Source organism: Convolutriloba macropyga, chromosome 4 (assembly GCF_964194025.1).
Source record: "Convolutriloba macropyga chromosome 4, txConMacr16.3, whole genome shotgun sequence".
NCBI classification, from domain to species: Eukaryota; Metazoa; Xenacoelomorpha; order Acoela; family Convolutidae; genus Convolutriloba; species Convolutriloba macropyga.
Genome location: NC_134471.1, coordinates 30,998,099 through 31,018,073, shown reverse-complemented (window position 1 = coordinate 31,018,073; position 19,975 = coordinate 30,998,099). Strand labels below are relative to the sequence as shown.

Here is a 19,975-nt window from a genome sequence, read left to right as displayed (position 1 = left end):
CTTAGATTAGAGCGATCTGAGTAATGATTTAAATGCTTGAAAGTAGTCTGGGTCTCTCTGTGCGTGGAATGCTGTGTGATGACAAATTAACACCAGTCAGAGTTTTGCCTGGCCTTGCAGAGTTTTTTAATTGTGTGGAAAATATGATGGGCTGCCTCCAGTCGAACGTGCTTGACATTCCCGTATTTGAATTGCAAGGACTTGTTGATTTTCAGATTGATGAAAGCCAAGAAGCAACTGCGCGCATGCTCGCCGGAGGTTTACATGACCTCTAGTTTACGGAACTCTGATCTTGGACTTTCACAAAAACAGAACAGAGCTTTCTCACCAAAGCGGAACTTTTCATCTCATTAGATGACCAAACATTTTTTTCTGTTTTGCTCGGCTAGTCTTCTGTAAGCTAGAGGTCATAAAGAAATTTATGCACAACTATGCGAGTGCTATCCAGAAGATAACAAAGTTATCTTATCGAGCCTGCAAATACGCAATAATGAATAAATTTTGTTTGATGTACGTCAGTGCTGCAATTATCAGCTGAAGCAGCCGCGTGCCCCTAAGAGCAAATTATAAGAAAAAAGTACTCATTCACAGGAAGTGTTTACAAGTAGTTACTTATTGCACATTTTGGTAAACAGGAGTTCATACAACTGATAAGCACATCAGTTGTATACACTCCTGTTTACCGAAATGTGCAATACGTAATTAATTGTAATTTTACATTAAAACTCCTCCTGTGAATGAGAATTTTTTCCTTGTTCTGTTTAGCATAAAAATCTGAAATTTTAGTTGGAGGAATTGAATCGGTTGTCATTTGCGAACAAGCTGGGAAAATTTGGTCTCACTGTTAGCAAAGCCATAGATTTCATTTTCCATCTCAAGTCTTGAACAGATTGTATATACGGTCGTGAATGCTTCTCTTGCAACAGCTGATCAGATCTTTTTTAAGGTTTTCGTGAGCTTGTATTTTATATTAGCATTATTTGTATCATTGTCTTGTAAATCATGTGGGGTTAAACAATTAACAAAGTTTTACAGGTCATTTTTTTCTGTCATTTGTCATATCCTACCTTGTATAACTTCCGGAACAAATGTTATTTGCTTGATATCACCCCAGGGTTGTCGAAGCTGTCAATAACAAGAGCTATATGTCTGCTCCTTGAAAAACTAGAAAACAAATTGTCACAAATTGACTCCAATTGTCCTGATCAACCTGTGATAGCAATCGATTCCTCGCCCAGCAGATCGAAAACAAACAATACAACGGAGTTAGGGATATTTGCAATTTTCAGTATTAAACCTAGTAAGACTTAAGAATCATCGGTTTTGAAACGTAATGAAGCATCGGTATGTTCAATTTAAAACGAAGGAAATGATCAGTATGTTTGTTTTGAAGACGACAAAATCATGGATATCTTTTCTGAGAATTGTTTGCAATTTAATGATTGAATTTTAAACAAAGTCACGAATATTGATATGATGAACATAGCTGAAAGAGTGCCAGAAAAAAGCCGCAATAGTTCCGTAGATCTGCAATCTCAAAAAGAAATAGACCAAAAAAATTTTTTTGATTTTAAACTCAGATATTACATTTTGATTAAGAATCTTTCAGACTTATTGCTGTTTCTAACAGCTGCTCTCAAATAACCTTCAGTTAGAGTGGCACAAAATCACTTGACCTTATCTCCTTGAATTAAAGTAAAGAACAGTCAATCTAACAGTGTTGAAGTGGTTTTTGAGAGTTAGGTAAGTCACGTGTGACCAAAAACTTCATCACGTGAACGAACACAAAGTTCGTTCCACTAAGAGTGAAAAATGACGTCACGCACGCAGTTCAGTTGAAATCGCATGAACGAATGAACAAACACAGCCTACTAAGATTGATATTGACTGCTTGTGCACCTTCTGGATACCCAGTTTGTTTTCGTATCACTCAATTGTTGAGGGATAAATGTAATAGTTTAAATTATAGTAACATAACCGAATAACGTCGGCCGAATGGCTCTCAAACGACCGGCAAACGGTTGGCTTCGTCAATGGCCAGGCAAGGTTAAGTGAGGCAAGCTTTAGCTGAATTGAAGGGGCGTAAGTGAGCGCAGCGGGAGGGGGTGCACCAGTGGAAGGGGTCAATCTGTAAGAACCGCACATCGCACAAAATACGTATAATTCTCCAAAAAGATTCTGTGAATCGCATACTGAAGACTAGTCTGAAAGGCTGTAAGAGCACTTAATGCCTGCTGGGTGCTACCTTTTTATCCCGTTTTTGAGGACAAAAGTTCAAATGCGTCAGGCCAAAAAATGGTCAAGCAAAAAATCGCATAAAAAGCATTTGAGAGCAATCAAAAAGCTCTAAACTTCGTTTGAGAGCAATTAAAGAGCATATTTGAATTGGTTGTGACGTCATATGGTCTTAACAAAAATCATGCTCACGAAATAAAGAACATAGCCGGGAGAATTTTGGAAACGACTCGAAGAGTCGTTTTCGTGAAAAAAATTCCTTTTAAATCAACTGTTAACTACCGAATGACTACTAAAAACGAAAAAAAACCAGTCAAAAATAAAAAAAAGAGTCAAAATAACTGACTGAAAAAAACATGACCAACTAAACGCCGGAAGCACTGCTCCCAACGACTAGTGGGTGCTCTAATCAGTTGTAGCCTGCTTCAACGGGGGGTAGGAGGGGAGGAGGGTAGCCTAAATAGGACTAAAAAGTTCAATAGTTGGCTTCGAATAACCACATTAGAGGTTAACTTATATATCTCTATATAGATTTAAAGTGAAAGTAGCACTAGTTTTGGCGCACTTTTTCATTTGATTTTAAGTATTAAATTGCCGCCAATTGTGTTCAGCTGCTTGGAATTTAGATTGAGAGACCATTTCAGATCACGCGAAACGCAAAGTCAAGGGCGTAAAAGTCACTCGAAAAGTCAAAACTGTCAAGTGAAAATTTTGCATAGAAAAGACCCGCACGTTTACAATAATTGCTTTTTATGAAAGCAATTAAATACAATACTTCTATAAAACATAGCTGGCAGATTGCCAGAAAATAGCCGCAATAGATTCGTAGATCGGCAGTATAAAAAAAACAGTAAAGAAGACAGACCAAAAAACTCGTCTTTTCAATGAAGGCTGATCTGTTATATTTTAATTTAAAATCTGTATAAGTTATTGCTGCCTCTATTAGCTGATCTCAAATAACCTTCATTTAGAGTGACACACACCCATTTGACCTCATCTCTTTGAATTAAAGTAAATAAAAGTCAATTTCAAAGTGAGGAAGTCATTTTTGAGAGTGGGGTAAGTCAAGTGTGACCAAAAATTTAATCACGCGCATGAACAAAAGAACTCGCTCCACTAAGAGCGAAAAATGACGTCACACATGCAATTTAGTTGAAATTGCATGAACGAATGAACAAAAAGTGGCTGTGACGTCATATGGTCGTAACAAAAGTCATGACGACGAAATAAAAAAAACATAGCCGGAAGAATTCCGGAAGCGACTCGAATCACCAAAAACTTCACAAAAAACTGAAGTCATTACCTTTTGTATTAAACCATTAACTCATTACCTCCCCGGGTCTGATCTAAAAATCGGTGAAATTTAAACCACTGTCACCAAGAGAAATAAAATGCAGCAAAATTTTATTATTGAAAACGTTTGGTAACGTTAAAAAAGTCTAAAATTTTTAGGATGGTCGAAAAGCTGATAGCCTGACAAAGCTGACAGGGCCATCAATTGCCCTCAGATAATTATTGATTCTAATCTCAAAAAGATCGCGAAAGCAAACGTCAGATAAAAACTTTTCAAAAAAGACAGGAAAGTCAAAATAATTCAAAAAAGAGTGCTCAAACTTAAGAATCAGAGAACCACTACGATTAGATTTCTAATCAAGGCAATTAAGACGAAATTAATACATGATTCTTCCTTGTTGTATATATGCTAGACAACATGATTTCATACTAATTCAAAAATTAAATTAATCATAGAAAAACAAAAGCAACAGAAAAAAATTCAGAGGCAAAAAATCGTCTAAAAACAATACCAAGCCCGGAAGAAAAATGCAATCATTAGGAATAAGTAGAAATGTTGGAAAAAACTTTCTAGCAAACTCCCAGTACTGCTTTATTTTGAAATAAATCAATTGCAAACCGAAGAAACCAAGATCTAAGAAAAAGCTGAATTCATTCAATTTTTTAACAACTGAAAAAATCAATAAAACGAATATAAAAGTAGGTGCCAGGTCAAAACTAGAATGATACAAACGAGAATGTGAAGAATATGGACTTAATGTTAGGAACACCGTAACAAAAAGACCAATTCTTGATTTTTGAAAGTTAAAAATCAAATTAAAAAAAATCAAGAAAAACGAGTACATTTCATTGATCAGCATTCGAGACATAGAAAAGACAATGAGTCATTCGAGACAAAAATCCAACTTGCTCAAGATAATCAAAACAAGAAAAAGCAAAATTCAGACATGCGAAACATTGAAACATTTTGCAAAAAAGTGGTCAAAAAATATTTAAGACTGCATTTATGAAAAAAATTTATCTGTTTTTTCAAAAACTTAACACCAAAAAATGATTGCATTTTTATTGAAACGAAATTAAAGTCCCTCATGTTCCCCAAAATACTATTTCTAGTAATTAAATGCAAAATACAAACAAAAAACAGAAAAAATTGGCAAAAAACTACGAAAATCGGATTAGCAAATGTACAATTTTATCCAAAAATGAAGAAATTAATAGAAAAAAGCCAAAAATTAACTAAAAAATCAAAAAATATGTGCCAATTTCACATTTGAAACGCAATTTCAGGCTATGCAAAATACTGTGCTATCAATTTCCGGGGTTTACAATTCAACATAGCATCGATTAAAAATTATTTATACAAAAAACCAAATTACAAGCAAAAAAACTAGGCCACTTAGACAAAAAAACGGCTAAAAACGGTTATCTATATGTGCCATTCAGTCATAAACTACTTTTCAAAGTCAAAAAGTCATTCACTAAACTCAACGCATGATCAAAAACTTCTCTCGCTCAGAAAAATTTAGTTCACACTGCAATTTTACTCGCTTTCGCTTTTAGGTCAAAAAATCGTCTGAACGAATAGTACTTCCGGTAAAAAAAAACCATAAGAAAACCAATACTCCTCTTCGAGTCGTAAACAAAAACCAAGAGAAGGCCAATAATAGCCCCAGCTATCGCTGTGCGGCTATTAAAAATAAAACAAGCTACAATTTTTTATACGCAATTGAAAACATTAAACTACGCGAGCAGCAAACGTCACGCTCTCTTAGGCTCCCAAAACCTTTATTTTTGAATAAAAATTTTAAGTCTGCATAGCAAATAATTGTCACAAACTTTATCAATTTCCGTGCCAATTTATATTAAATAAAATACTTTGCCAACAAATATTTACAGTACAGATTCAATTGAAAAAGACAAAAAAATTTAAATTCAAATCAATAAATTTTAATTTAGCAAAGGCAGGGCATTTAAGGGTATAGGCCTTAGGAGAATATTAGAATGAAGCAAGCTTAAATGTGGAGAATAGATAATTTGTGAAAATATTTTAGGAAAAATCTTTTTCACAAGTTCTGAATAATCAAATTAAAATGAAATTGGAAACTCTAGTTATAAAACAAATGAAAAATTGAAATAAAACATGATTTTTTTTGTTATAAGTAATTGATCTCTTTAAAAAATGCCTAGCCATCTTCATGTGTCCGTAAGAAATAAAAACAACTCAATTGCGAAACAGTAAAACAATTTGAAAAAAAATGTTTGAAATATTATAAAAAAAATTTTCAATGAATTTTAAAGAGTTAATGCCAGAAACAATTCAATTTGCAATAAAACGAAACCAAAAAACCCTATGTTGGTCACAAAGAATTTTCAAGATAATTGAAGTCAAAAGACAAATAGAAAACTTTGATAAAAACCGCCAAAATGGGATTAGCATGTGTACAATTTTATAAAAAAATATCTCACGTCAAAAAGAGGCATCCAATTAAGGAATTATAAAAAAAACGTTACCATATTTGTGAGCTTGGTAAAATAAAAAAAACCACTCAGTTATCCAAAATGAAGAAGTTATTGAAACAAAAAACAAGAAGTTACCAAAAAATTGAGAAATATGTCCCAATTTTGCTCCTGAAACGCTTTATTGAGCTCTCAAAAACGCAAAAACGTTTTGGCATCGATTTCAGATTTTCAAATTGATGCAGATTCATGTGGCATCGGTCAAAACTTAGTTTTACAAAAACTCAATTTACAAAAAAATTGGCTAAGTGGACGAAAACACGGCTAAAAATTGTCTTTATATGCGGCAATCCCTCAAAAATTCTCAATCACTCAAAGCAGCGCATGAACAAAAAACTCTTCTCGCTCAGAAAAATCAGTTCTCACGGTGATTTTACTTACTTTTAATGTTAGGTTTGTCGTGGAAGCCCAGTAGTCGGTTGGAGAAAATCAAGTAACTATTGAAAGAGTTTTCTTTAATCATGGCTTTTTTTCCAAATCAAATCGTTGTTACTGTTACGTATGTTTATTTCCATTTTCGTCATTTTCAATTTTCCGGGAGTTTTTAAAGGCAAGATCTTGTTGGTAACAAGGTCAAAACGCTGCCTGAACAAATAGTATTTCCGGTAAAAACCCTAAGAAATACAATATTCCTTTTCGAGTCGTAAAAAAAACTAGAGAAGGCCAATAATAGCCTCAGCTATCGCTGTGCGATTATTAAAAAACATAACCGACTAAATGTCGGAAGAATTGCTCTCGCACGACTAGTGGGAGCTCTAATGAATTGCAGCCTGCTTCAGTCGGGGGAGGGATGGGAGCCTAAATGGGACTAAGAAGTTCAATAGAGAGCTTCAAACAACCACATTAGAGGTCAACATATACCACTATTAAGATTTAAAGTGAAAAATAGCACCGCTTTTGGCGCATTTTCCATTTGACTTTTAGTATTAAATTGCCGCCAATTGAGTTCAGCTGCTTGAAATTGTGATTGAGAGAAAATTTTAGATCACGCGAAACTCAAAAAGTCAAGGGCGTAAAAGTCACTCGAAAAGTCAAGCAAAAACTTTGCATAAAAAAGACACACACGTTTACAATAATTGCTATGATCTTCGTTTAAGAGCAATTAAAAAGCTGTAGTAATATTTAGCAATAAAGGAAAAAATTTACTTTTTCAAATGAAATTAAGCCAATATTTATATAAACTGTGGTTTTGGGAAATATTGGTGGAGCTTTGAGAAAGACAAAGAGAAATCTTCAATTAATTTAATCTACGGTAGCTGCATTTTCTAATGATATCAGTCATAGCATTCTAAGCAAGAGATATCGGTCACTCAGCGTTGGTTTAACCGAAAAAGGAACACAAACTAGTAAATAATTCTACCAACAATTCGAACCAAATCAAATTCGTCGAAATTACTATCACAGACAGACATATATTCATAAAATTTTGGCTCTGAATTCAACAAAAGTTTCGGCAAATTGAGTGGAAAAAAATGTTAAGCAAAGAAAATTGAATCATGGTCAATTTCAAACGTTAACGAACTAGAAAACGCAAACAAAAATTCGTCGAATTTGGATATTTGCATACTTCAATCCATATTTTGTTTCAGGAGCAACCAAAGAATTGAACAACAACTTTAATCAAATTGATTGGAAAAAATTTCAGGCAAACCAAGGATAATTTCAAACCTTAACGAACAGGAAAAATAATTTCTTGATATTTTTTACAATCGAACGTACAGCGAGCAGATACCAAGAACTCTGGCACAAAGCAGATTCAAAACGTAAAATTTATGCTCTGAGTCCCTCACCTAAAAAAATTTCCTCACCTGATGAGACATCTGTCATTTGAAACAAAAACACGACAGTAAGATAATAACCAATTTTTAAGGTTATTGAGCAAATAATAAGGAGCATGGAATGCGCTTGGAGAGAAGCAAGAATATTGTCAAGCCATCCCTCGCCAACATCCGTCGAATAACTTTTCCTTTAAGTCCAGCCGTGTTGCAAAAAACACCTTCCAAAATCCAGGATAAATTTTTGAATAGAAATTGTTCAGTTGGAGAAAGAACTGAGTTTTTAAATGATTTCTCAAAATAAATAGCACTTTGTTCTAATTTTTAACTGCTAATCTTGTGAAATAGTCCTTAACTTTTTTTTGGCCAGGATTTTATTTTATTGTTTCTCATGAATCATCCAAGCAATTAATGGGTTCCCAGTTATTCTGAAGTTAATCCTGGTGTGTTCAAAATATGCAATATTTTTCTTATCTTCTAAATTTTTCCGGTTTTCAAATTAGGCGTGTTTTGCTGTAAAACAGTTACCAAAAAGGCCCAATTTTTTGGGAGAAGTTTTTTGCTTTACCTAAAATATTTGAGTTGGCTTCGTCAGTAGCTAGCCACTGTTTAGTGAGGATAGCTTTAGCTTTATTGAAAGGACGTGAGGTGAGCGCAGCGATGGGGGGTGGGTGGTGGGAGGACAGTGTCAGGGTGGGCGGGCAACGGCGGGAGGGGGATTTTGGCTGCACGGCCCCTTATGGCCTGAACTATGTGCAGCGGTGGATCTGTGAATCGCATACTTGGATGAAAGGCTCTAAGAGTAAATAATGCTGGGCGTTGCCTGTTTATTCGTTTTTGTGGACGAAAAGTCAAATGGATCAGACAAAAAATCTGTCAAGAGAAAAAAGGACAGAAAAAAAGGAAAGACAGAAAAGAGAGAAAAGAAAGCGAGAAAAGGAGAGAAAAACAAAAGAAAAGAGACAGAAAAGAAAGACAGAAAAAAAGAACAAGAGAGAGATAAGAAAGATTAGAAAGAGAAAAGAAAGAGAAAAGCAGGTTAAAAAGAGAAGAGGAGGTCAAAAAAGAAAAAGCAAGAGAAAAAAAGAAAAATAAAAGGAAAGAGAAAATAAAAAAAAACTAAGGGGCGAGGAGGGGGAGCTTAAATGGGACTAATAAGTTCAATAGTGGGCTTCAAATAACCACATTAGAGGTTATTATATACCACAATTAAGATATAAAGTAAAAAATGGCACCAGTTTCGGCGCACATTTCATTTGACTTTTAGTATTAAATTGCCGCCAATTGAATTCCGCTGTTTGAAATTGTGATTGAGAGAGAATTTTAGATAACGCAAAACGCAAAAAGTGAAGGGCGTAAAAGTCACTCGAAATGTCAAAATTGTCAAGTGAAAATTTTGCATAAAAAAGACACGCACGTTTACAATATTTACTATAAATTTCATTCAAGAGCAATTAAAAACAAGTACACGAGATTGATTGATGATTTATTTTGGTTTCGAAATCACAATACAGACGGTTTCGTACGTTTGAAAACTAAACACTCTGACAATGTGCCATCCCCAGACATCTGAGAATTGTTATAGTGTAAGATCTTACAAATTTCTTACAAAATTGGCTTAAGTAAAACAAATTGCTATCCATAAAAGTTACATCCATATATGGAGACTTAGTTACCCTAGCATGATCGTAAAACGGAGATTTTATGGACTTTTATGGACCATATATGGTTCGTTCTAGCAAGTTTGGTCGTACCAGGGAAGGGCAATCAGATTGGTTTAAAGCGACTAAACGGTTCATATAACGAACGCTGCGAAATAATTAGATTCAATGTTGTCGAAATTACCAAGTTAGCGGGTGCAATAGTTTATTTTATCCTTCCGTCATATTCAAATTGCTCAATAATGTTTATGGCTCGCATCTGAGGCTTTGTTGCAATCTTCTCGGCTCATGAGATCATAAAGACGTCCTGGTTGATCTGTGTTGAGTATTATCGAAAGTATGAGTTGTCAAAAGGGGAGTCATTCTTCGTCGTCCAGTCGAAGTGGCCATCATGCCCCCTCCCCTCTCTCGATGACTGCCCTCCATTTTCAATTCAGGCTCTTGGAATAGCGCATTGCTGGGGCTGGTGACGAAGAGTTGAGATAGGAGGATGAGTAGCATGGATACTATCATCATCACTGCTCCGTGGATCATCAGTTCAAAACTGTAAGGGTCGTACACGTTCTTGATCAACTCGAAACAACCTGTGATGCAATTAACATTTGGTTGGATCTTCTCCATTTAATATTTCATTTCAATATATAAGTATGTTTATACAAGTAATCTGGCAAAATTCAAAGTTTGAGAGAAAGCAAGAACATAGCCGGCAGATTGCCGGAAAATAGCCGCGATAGACGCTTGTGGCCTACCGTGAATTGAAACAACTAAAGAAATAAGATTGACAGATCGACCACCAGCTTTTTAATAGACCACTAGACTTTTTGGGTTAGATTCGGACTGTCATTTTATGAGACAATTGCTCTAAAAGGAAAAAACCGTAATGGAGTTTTTTCAAAATTAATATTCGATTTTAAAACTCAAGACTCTATTGCTCAGCAATTAGGTCACATAAGTTGGGCACCACTTAGATGCACACTTTTGACCTTTAATTATTAAATTTTCACAAAATTTAAAGCTCCATAAGTGAGTTCAGAAGTCATTTTTTTGAGTGAGGTAAGTCACGCAATTGACCTAAAAGCAAAAATGACGTCACGAACACAAATTTTAACTACAAAGAAGTAGAAATCACTGAAATCATTGAAAAAGTCAATTCCAAGAAGTTAGGGTAAGCGGAAACAAAAACTGTTGGACGAAGTAAAAAAACATAGCACGACAGGTTGTGAAATACAATCCAAAGAAAAGAATGAAAAACTTTGAAGTACTTTACCTGACCAGCAGACCAATTAAACAATAACAGCCAAAACACAATCCAAAATTATCTCAAAAAGTTGAGAAACTAAAAAAATCAAACAACCTAAACAAAGATATACTCATTGCTAAAACTCTTGAAGTTTTTAACCCGAAGGCAAATTTTGAACCTTTTAAAAGAACTTATTTCAAAAATATGTTCAAAACCAATTTTTGTCTCTGAAATCGGTCCAGTATTATATCTGTAAAATATTAATTGGTCCTTGAAGATCGATATCATGATTGATGAAAATTGTGATATTAAAATCTTTGGAACCATTTCTGGTCTCTAGAGGATATCCAGTAACCCAATTCCAAGCCTAAAAAAAATTCATTGCCCATAAAGATCGGTAAACTATCCAAAAGACAATAATTTTCAGAAAAAGTTTCAAATTTTATCAAAAAAACAGAAATTCTTTTTTTAACATGGAAAACCATTCCATTGTCCATATCAACTAATAATAACATGCTACCAAAACCTGGAGGAGGTGACCTGGCCACTGAGGCAAAGAAAACAGAAAAAAAGACAAAATGTTTTAAAAAAAAAACTCGCAAAAATTGCAAATTTTATCAAAAAATTCTGAGATTTCAAAACATAGATTGCTGGAATTACTTCTATTAACACTAACAACCATGCAGTGACTTTTTATTAGACCTTGGTTTATGATACTGTTTTTTGTTAGGCTGGACACCAAACAACACAAGAACAACAAAAACAAGCCTGAAAATAAAACTTTTTTGAAAGGACAGGGTCAGCATCAAAAAACAACTGCTATAAACTCAATCTGACAATTAAATTTCTCATTGGAGACCTTTCATTAAATGTCGATGATTCCTCTCACTCATAATATTAAATGATAAGGCAAAATCACAAAATCGCAATAAAACTCGCTGAAACTTTTTGAAAACTCATAGTAAGTCACAGAACGCAAAAGCTACTGAAGACTACAAGTTCATCAGTTAATTGAGTCCTCAATGGCCGTCGTTGAGACCTATCATCATTGATATTAAATGATAAGACAGCAATCAGTACGACAAATACTAGCAAAACTAAAAAAAAATCTGCAATGTTTTAAAACCGAACAAGCGTACAGGTCACAAAAAGCAATAACTATGAACTGAAGTGACTTGCTTTAATTGAAGCCTTTCTAGTAACCAATGAAACCTGAAGACGACAATGTTGAAAATGAAAACTCGCAAATCTCAAAAAAATTCTATAATTATTTTTGAAAACAATTAATTTCAAAGTCAAAGAAAGCAGTAGCTCTTAACAAAAATGACTAAATCGATAAACTTAACCCCTATTAGCGGCATCAGAGATTCGTTTCCATGAGATTAAATGATAAGACATCAAACAGTACAATAAATACTTGCAGCACAAACAATTCATTCACAATTTTTGAGAAAAAGTAGTGTCAAAGTCATGAAAACCACTAGCTATTAACTCGATTCAATGATTAGGTTTTTCATGCCTCATTAGCAACCAATCAGAGTTGTCATTGATGATACCAAACGATAATACAACATATAATCTTAAAAAAGGGGGCAAAATCTAATTTTCACTAATATGTTATAGCAACAAATAGTGGCAACATCATAAAAAGTTTTTGCTGCCCCTTAATGAATTCATGCAAAGGCTAATAGGCACAATTAGAGCACATAAGTACCATCATAAAAGCACTGAAGGAGAAAAAACTCTGAAAACAGAAGTCAAATTGACGCACCTGAAAAAAATTTATCTCAAAAACCGCCAAATTGTTCAAACAACAATTTCTCACTTCACTTTAAAGGTATTTTGAAAAAAGTCACCTCAAACCGACTCGATTTTTCGCTCCCTTTTCTATTTCATTGTGGCCAAAATCACTACTCTAATTTGACTTCTCGCTGACGTGAAAAAGCGAAAAAAGCGTGAACAGGTCTTAAAAAAAGACAGCGCACCAATACAATTCAAATTCTTTGAATTGTAAAAATTAGGAGCGCAATAATAGCCGCCTGGAATTGCTTTTTGCTTGAAAATTACAATATGAATATGTCGCAGATTGGAACTTGATATCCTAATGTTTTTCTAAATTATCTTTTTCGAGGTTTTTTTTAAGCAGCTGGAGGACTGTACTGAAGCTATAGAGATTGAACTGTGATTGTCAATCAGAGAGTTAGTGACTTGAGCAAAAAATAGCTTTAAATTGTTTTTAGGTTTTCTGTGAAAAAGGTTTCTTTTGAAATTTCTACGAATAGGTTTGCCAGGTCAAGGTGAGTGTTAAATATCAGAAATCGGATTAAACATACTCAGAGAAGAGTAGGAAGAGGCAGAGGTAAAGGTTGAAAGAGTAAAGGTGATCTGTTGAAACACATGTGCAAGTCTTTTGCTTCAATTTTTTCGGCATAATTAACACAACCATTGCAAAATCTCCACAGTTTCTCCAGATTATTTTCCATGAATTATCCCACAGGCTGGCGCAGCTACAATTTACTTGTACCGGGTATGTACAGCATAAATTTCAAAAACATACCTGTAGGGTATGGCGTGCAATTGTACTGCAAGTTGATGTAGGCTTCATCCATCACGTTGAACATATCCTTCCTTTGACACGGCAACGTTATCATGTTCACTGGAAATATCAAACAACATCCATTAACGGTCGTCAGTCCTTGTAGAGACAGATTACACACCCCACCCTATCCATCATTCGGAAAGAAAAACAAAGCTGATATATTGCCGTGCCGTGTCAAGGCCTCAAAATACCCTTTAAAACATACCCCGCATATTGTCGTGAAATAGCAGCCATTGATTCCCAAAACCCCAGCTGGAATCCAAGGAACAGACAAAGATAAAAAAGGTTATTTTACAAAAAAAATTAAGTGCATGCTATTTCAATTGGAGTAGTAAGATATACTCCTGTTTCTGAATGACAGAATACAGCCCAGGTTAAGGTGCCAGACGGAAACCGGTATGTCCAGACCGTCTCAGAGGGAAAGATCTTATGTCCAGACTACCGCGCGTTTATCAGATTTTCGTGCGTTCATGTCCAAAATTTTGTGCGTTCACCAGAATTTAGACCATTCATTCATATCCAATTTTGTGCCTTCATGTTCAGACTTTCGTCCGTTCACCAGACTTTCGTGCTCTTACCAGACTTTCGTGCATGCACGTCCAGACTTTAGTGTGTTTCCCGGACTTCCGCGGGTTTTTGTCAATAAGTTATTGTGTGCTATCACCAGAGTTTAGAGCGTTTAACAGACTTTCGTGCGTTCAACAGACTTTCGTGCGCTTACCAGACTTTAGTGCGTTCATGTCCAGACGTTCGTGCGTTCAATAGACTTTTGTTCGTTACCCATGTGCAGAGTTCGTGCGTTCTTGTTGAGACTTTCGTGCGGTCAACGCCAGAATTTGATGCGTTCCAAGTCAAACTAACTGCAATAACACATAAACTATACAGGTGGAAATTGAATCAATTTTTCAATTCCTATGTACGGCCTCCAAATTATTAACTGATTGGCAGAGTTATAAAATCTGTGACTAAACTTAAAAACAACAGCACAAAAAATGTTTTAGCTAAATATGATATACTCAGGGCTCTAAAGCATGAGTTTTTTTCCCACGTCAATTTTTAAGTAGAAGTTTTAAATACAACGCAACAGACTGGGTGCAATTATTTTCGCATTCGACAGTTTGCTAAATATTGTAATCATGTGAGTTTGGGCTTTCAACATTGAAGGCTGCCATTTGAGTGGGTACTCTGGAGTAAGAGTGCTAGAAGTCGTTTGATTGATACCAATTCTTTTAACAAAGCTGAACAATTAGTGCGTTCATTTTAACTTTTGTGTGTCCATGTCCGGACTTCCTTGAGTTTATGCCCAGACTTTAGTGCATTCATGTCCGGACTTTCGTCCGTTCACATTCAGATTTTCGAACGTTTTTGGATAATTCCAGATTCAAATTTAATTTTGAACACACAACGCTCCCTCGTGCGTCCATCTTCTGGCTGAGTATACTTGATTTCCTCTGCGACCTCAAACTGAGAAAGATTGGTATCAATGCCAAACAACCCGATCTACGACGCTATTGCGGATATTTTCTATCAAGCAGCTATAGCTACACCACGGCTGCTTGATGGAAAAAATCGCAAAAGCTTTGTACATCTGTGATCTCAAAAGATAGTAAAAAACAAAAAAGTTTTATTTTCATTAAATACACAGATGTTATATTACGATCAGGAATCTGTTTAACTTATTGCTGCTTCTATTAGCTTCTTTTGAAAAACCTTCATTTAGAGTGAACCACACTCACTCCACTTTTCTCCGAGACCAAGAATGGGCCATGAATGGAACGGTAAAATATTTAGAAAAAATAAACAATCAAAACTTTTTTTCGTTCCACTTCCTGTATGGGCGTGACCAAAATCATCACTTCAATTAACTTCAAATATGATGAAATGTCAGAACATATATTTAAAAAACGACAGCGCCCCAATACAATTCAAATAACAAAGGGAAAGACAAAAAAAATCCAGCCATCGCGTACTGACCGTTAGAAAGTCTACAGGATTAATTTAATTGCTACAATTTTTGTTTGCGAGTAATTCATAAAATTTTGAGTCGATACTATAGTTTACTTATACGTTATTTTATAACAAAAAAAAGACACGTGCACACATGACGCAATTTTTTTATGCCTTCTCTGCTGGGGAACCATACAAACAAGTGTCCGTTTAGTATTGACCAGACACCGAAAAACAAAAACCAATGTTAAAAATTAGATAAAATGTCCAGAATTAGCGACAAAAGAACTAATTTGAAGGATGAGGACTCGCGATGAAAAATGAGGGTTTGAATTTCAGACAATATGGCTAATTTTTTCAGCATCAGTCTACATTTGTGACTTTTTGCTTTGAACAAAGCAACTTTCCACGGCACAGTTTACATTAAGTTTTTCTTGTTTATTTTCTCTAAAATGATTCTGTTACTTGTCATGCGAGCCTGTTGCAATCTGTCAAAAACTGGGAAGCAAATCTCTTTCAACTTTTTTCTCGTTGGGTGAGTAAAAAAAATCGAATACTCCTCTGTCCAACTCCATCTTTCAGAAAATTATCTTGAAAGATTTAGAACATAACGACTAAAGTCGGGTGAATTGCTCTCAAAAGAACGGTGAGCGGCTGACTTCGGTAGTAGACAGAGAAGAGTAAGGGATGATAGCATAGGCGGGTTAGCAGAGTGGGGGGAGGTGTCAAGCGTTTTGGGGAGGGTAAAACAATGGCGCGAGAGGAAGGGTTGGGATTGCTGAACGACGGAGGGTTGAAAACGTTAAAACGCCATTAGGAGGGATGCAAACGGGGAAGGGTGGGGGGTTTGCGAGGTTAATGATTGAGGGGGTGGAGTGACTGAGAGTGAGGGGGTAAAACTTTTAAGATTAAGAGCCACTCTTCACACCATAAATATTATAAAATTGTCTCTTCAAAACAGCTTTGTTTAATCGCATACTTATAGATTAGTTTACGTTTTTGATTGACTGTTTATCACCTTTTTGAGGACAAAAAGTCAAAAGTTTCAGACTAAAAATCGGTCAAGAGAAAAAGAGCACAGGACTGGTGTGACTTTACACGACTTATCCGTACTTTAGCAAGATCCTAGCAACATAAACGTCGGTTTTTGGACTGAGATTTAAAAAATTGTACCTTCCTATTGGCACACGATTGATTGAGGCTCTAATGAACTATCAACCTAATTGCGTAACTTTTCACCCGTACTTAACACCAAGTCAATATCAGTACTGGGCAAGTCTAATGGCAAGTCTAGGTATTAGTACTGATTCCGAGCTGTAATCATAACACATTTTCAAATTGTCAGTCTTGTGCAAGTCTTGGCCAGGATTTGGCAAGTCTTTAATCCAAGTGTTCGCCCAGACTTGTCAAACTTGTAAGACTTGTAATTAGACTTGTCCAGCTCTAAAAAACGAAATAAGACTTGCATTTAGACTTGCCTAGTACATCCGTAGACTAGGATTTCGGTACGGGCATCTTTCAAATATCTCCCCACTTTTTCGGTGAATCCGTTATAATATTTTATTACAAGTTGCCCCTACAGTTACTTATTTGCTCAAAATTTGATTTAGAAAAACTTCTTTGAGTTTGTAGCTGCTTTTCTACCCTCACCCCAAAAAATGAGGCGCAAATAGTTACATAGTCAAAGTATATCTAACGGAAATCCTGTGGCTTGCCCATGCCATTCTGCTGGTTGAGCTGTTTGCAACATGTCAGGGGTAAGCTTCGCACAGTACTTTTCGCAGTTGACACATTCTGAGGCACGAAATCTATCCACAGGTTTTGCTCTTGCAGCATCTTCTGGAAAAAAGCAACGACTTTTTCATGCAAATGAACACAAAAATCGTTCCACTAAAAGTGAAAAATGACGTCACACACGCAATTCAGTTGAAATTGTATGAACGAATGAACAAAAAAAGGAGATTTGAAGTGATTTTGATATCGAAATCAAAAAAACAACAGGACAAGTCCTGAAATACAATTCAAAGAATTCAAAGAAAAACTTGAACCCCAACGCAAAAGTCATGAAAGACGTTTAATAGTCAATAAGGATTGAAAAATTTGAGAAATCTGACAAATAAAAAACTTCCCGATTTCGCAATCTTAAGTAATTATAACCACTTTTTGTCTCTGTATTCCAGCCAGTAACCCATCTGTTTCATTGGCCCGAAAAGATTATAAAAATTTCAGCAAATTTGAAAACAATTACAAATTTTTTATTAAAATGTTGCAAAAATTAGTTAAATTATTTCTTCAGAATCATTTCATTGTCTCTAGAAGCTCTCCAGTGACCAAGTTCAAGCCTTAAAAATTTTCATTTGCTCACATAGTTTGATAAACTGAGAATATTTTTCAGAAAATTTTTTAAATTTACCAAAAAATTGTGAAAATTCGTGAAACTAAAAAGTTCAAAACCGTACCGGTGCTCCGAGCAATTATGCAATAATATGATATCAAATAATAGGATTTTGCCTGGCCACTGCGGCAGGAATAATTGAACAAAAGCAAAACACTTTCAAAAGACAATAAATTGCAAATTTTACCAAAAAAATATTAAAAGGTTGATATCAAATCAATTGCCACTAAAACTATGCCGCAACCCATTATCATACCGTAGAGGGGGTTGCCTGGCCCCTGAGAATGGAAAAACTTAAAACAGTTTTTAAAAAAGTGAGTATCACTTTGCATGTTTAGGTATTCAGTACGAGAACAAATAGCTCAAAAAAAGCTTATAAAAATTAATTATTTAAAACAAACAACTTCAATTAAACTTTGACAAAAGCAGATTTAAGACTGATTTCAACAAATGGCAGTAAACAAGAAAAATTGCATAATTTTGAGCTCAAAATCTCTTAAAAATGACATTTTAATCTTGTGTTAAGGCCTACTCAGCAGCTGCAACACTCTAAGCACCTTAAAGACTACAAAAACCAGCCTTCAGCAACCAATGATACCTAAATACCACTGGGCTTTACCTGTTTATCTCCTTTTGAAAGATCAAAGTCATCAAAAATTTTGTGAACACGTCTTACAAAGAAAATATAGACGGAAGAAGTCCGGAAACGACTCGGGATTGAAAATTGACAAACCCCACGGACTTGAAGCACCTCCTAATTTTTACGCTGAACTTTTTAAAACAACAACTTAGAAAATCAAACAGAAAAAAAGAAAAAAACAAACATAGCTGGCAGATTGCCAGACAATAGCCGCAATAGCTTTGTAGATCTGCAGTCTCAAAAAACAGCAAAAAAGAGAGACCAAAAAAATTCGTCCTTCCTTTGAACGCTGATATGTTATATTTTGATTGAAAATCTGTATAAGTTTTTGCTGCCTCTCTTAGCTGCTCGCAAATACCCGTCATTTAAGGTGACACACACCCATTTGACCTTATCTCTTTGAATTAAATTAAATAAAAGTCAAATTCAAAGTGAGGAAGTCATTTTTGAGAGTGAGATAAGTCAAGTGTGACCGAAAATTTAACCAAGCAAATCAACAAAAAAACTTGCTCCACTAAGAGCGAAAAATGAGTTGAAATTGCATGAAAGAATGAACAAGAAGCAGATTTGAAATGGTTGTGACGTCATATGATCTTAACAAAAATTGCAAGGACAAACATAGCCGGCAGATTGCCGGAAAATAGCCGCCGTTGATTCCAATAAGCATGATTGGGATTGAACGAATAGAATATATTAAAAAAAGATTTTTGTACAAAAATTTTTTAAGTCTGATTTATTTTGATGGCATTTCGTAGTTGAACATACTTCTGTTTCTTAGAGAGAGGCCACAGGGGCTACTTTCAACACCAATAAGCATTAGAGGTGGTAACTAAGACTTATAGGAACGACGTTCAAATAGCGGGCATCTAAAATTGGGCTTTATGGGTTTATCCCGTTTCTATTTCTGACTTCAATTTTTTATACCGACTCTGTTCATTTTGAATTGCTTTGCTTAGCAACTGATGTTCAAATTCACTTTTAGCAGAATGAGAGAAGAGAGAAACTAGCCTAGAGAAGTCAAAAAGATTTCACGCAAAATGTCGAAAAAGCGGCAAAATGGTAAAGCGAAAAAAAGTTTGACGAAGTAAAAAAAAATACGTCCGCAATAATAGCCGGCTGAGAAGATGAGGGCGGCTATTAAAAAAACCAAGAGAAGGCCAATAATAGCCCCAGCTATCGCTGTGCGGCTATTTAAAACATTTCATGAAATTTAAATCAATTTGCGACTCCTAATTTACAGGTAAGACATGGTAATACTGAAAAACAGGTCGTTCGTAACAAAATAGCATCTTAAAGAAAAACCTAGTAAGGGGAAAATTGATGTAGAAGGAACAAAGGTAAGAAGGAAAAAAACAGAATAGAAAATTCCTTAAAAAAACACGAAAAAAACTCTAAAAGAGTAAAATGAAACCTCTCAAACAATATTTGGAGAAAGTTTAATTAAATTTTAGCTCCATGAATTATCTGACCAATACGTTGCAGAAAAATATTTTGAAAAATGAAGTTAAAAAAGCAAAGAAAAAACCTGAAAAATTAGAAAAACATAAATTATTTCAGTTAAGAATACCCTAACTATCTTTCAACTGCAACTTCATTGTAACAATTCCTAAAGAATTCTACCAATTAAAAACTTATCTAGGAAAACGACAGCGAGAACCATAAAATTGGAAGAA

The 19,975-nt window shown here is 35.0% G+C and overlaps 1 protein-coding gene across 2 annotated transcripts in view; it reads right to left on the bottom strand.

Annotated features, from left to right (window-relative positions):
• Positions 1 to 9,295: 9,295 nt before the first annotated feature.
• LOC142338385 (uncharacterized) overlaps positions 9,296 to 19,975 on the bottom strand; it is a 117,354-nt gene continuing 106,674 nt past the window's right edge. For both annotated transcript variants that reach the window (XM_075388122.1, XM_075388123.1), the window contains exons 10-12: positions 16,965 to 17,106; positions 13,279 to 13,377; positions 9,296 to 10,065 (exon numbers count right to left, since the gene is read on the bottom strand). In XM_075388122.1, coding sequence (XP_075244237.1) covers positions 9,776 to 10,065; positions 13,279 to 13,377; positions 16,965 to 17,106 — 531 coding nt within the window. In that variant the 3' untranslated portion in view covers positions 9,296 to 9,775. The remainder of the gene's footprint in view (positions 10,066 to 13,278; positions 13,378 to 16,964; positions 17,107 to 19,975) is intronic.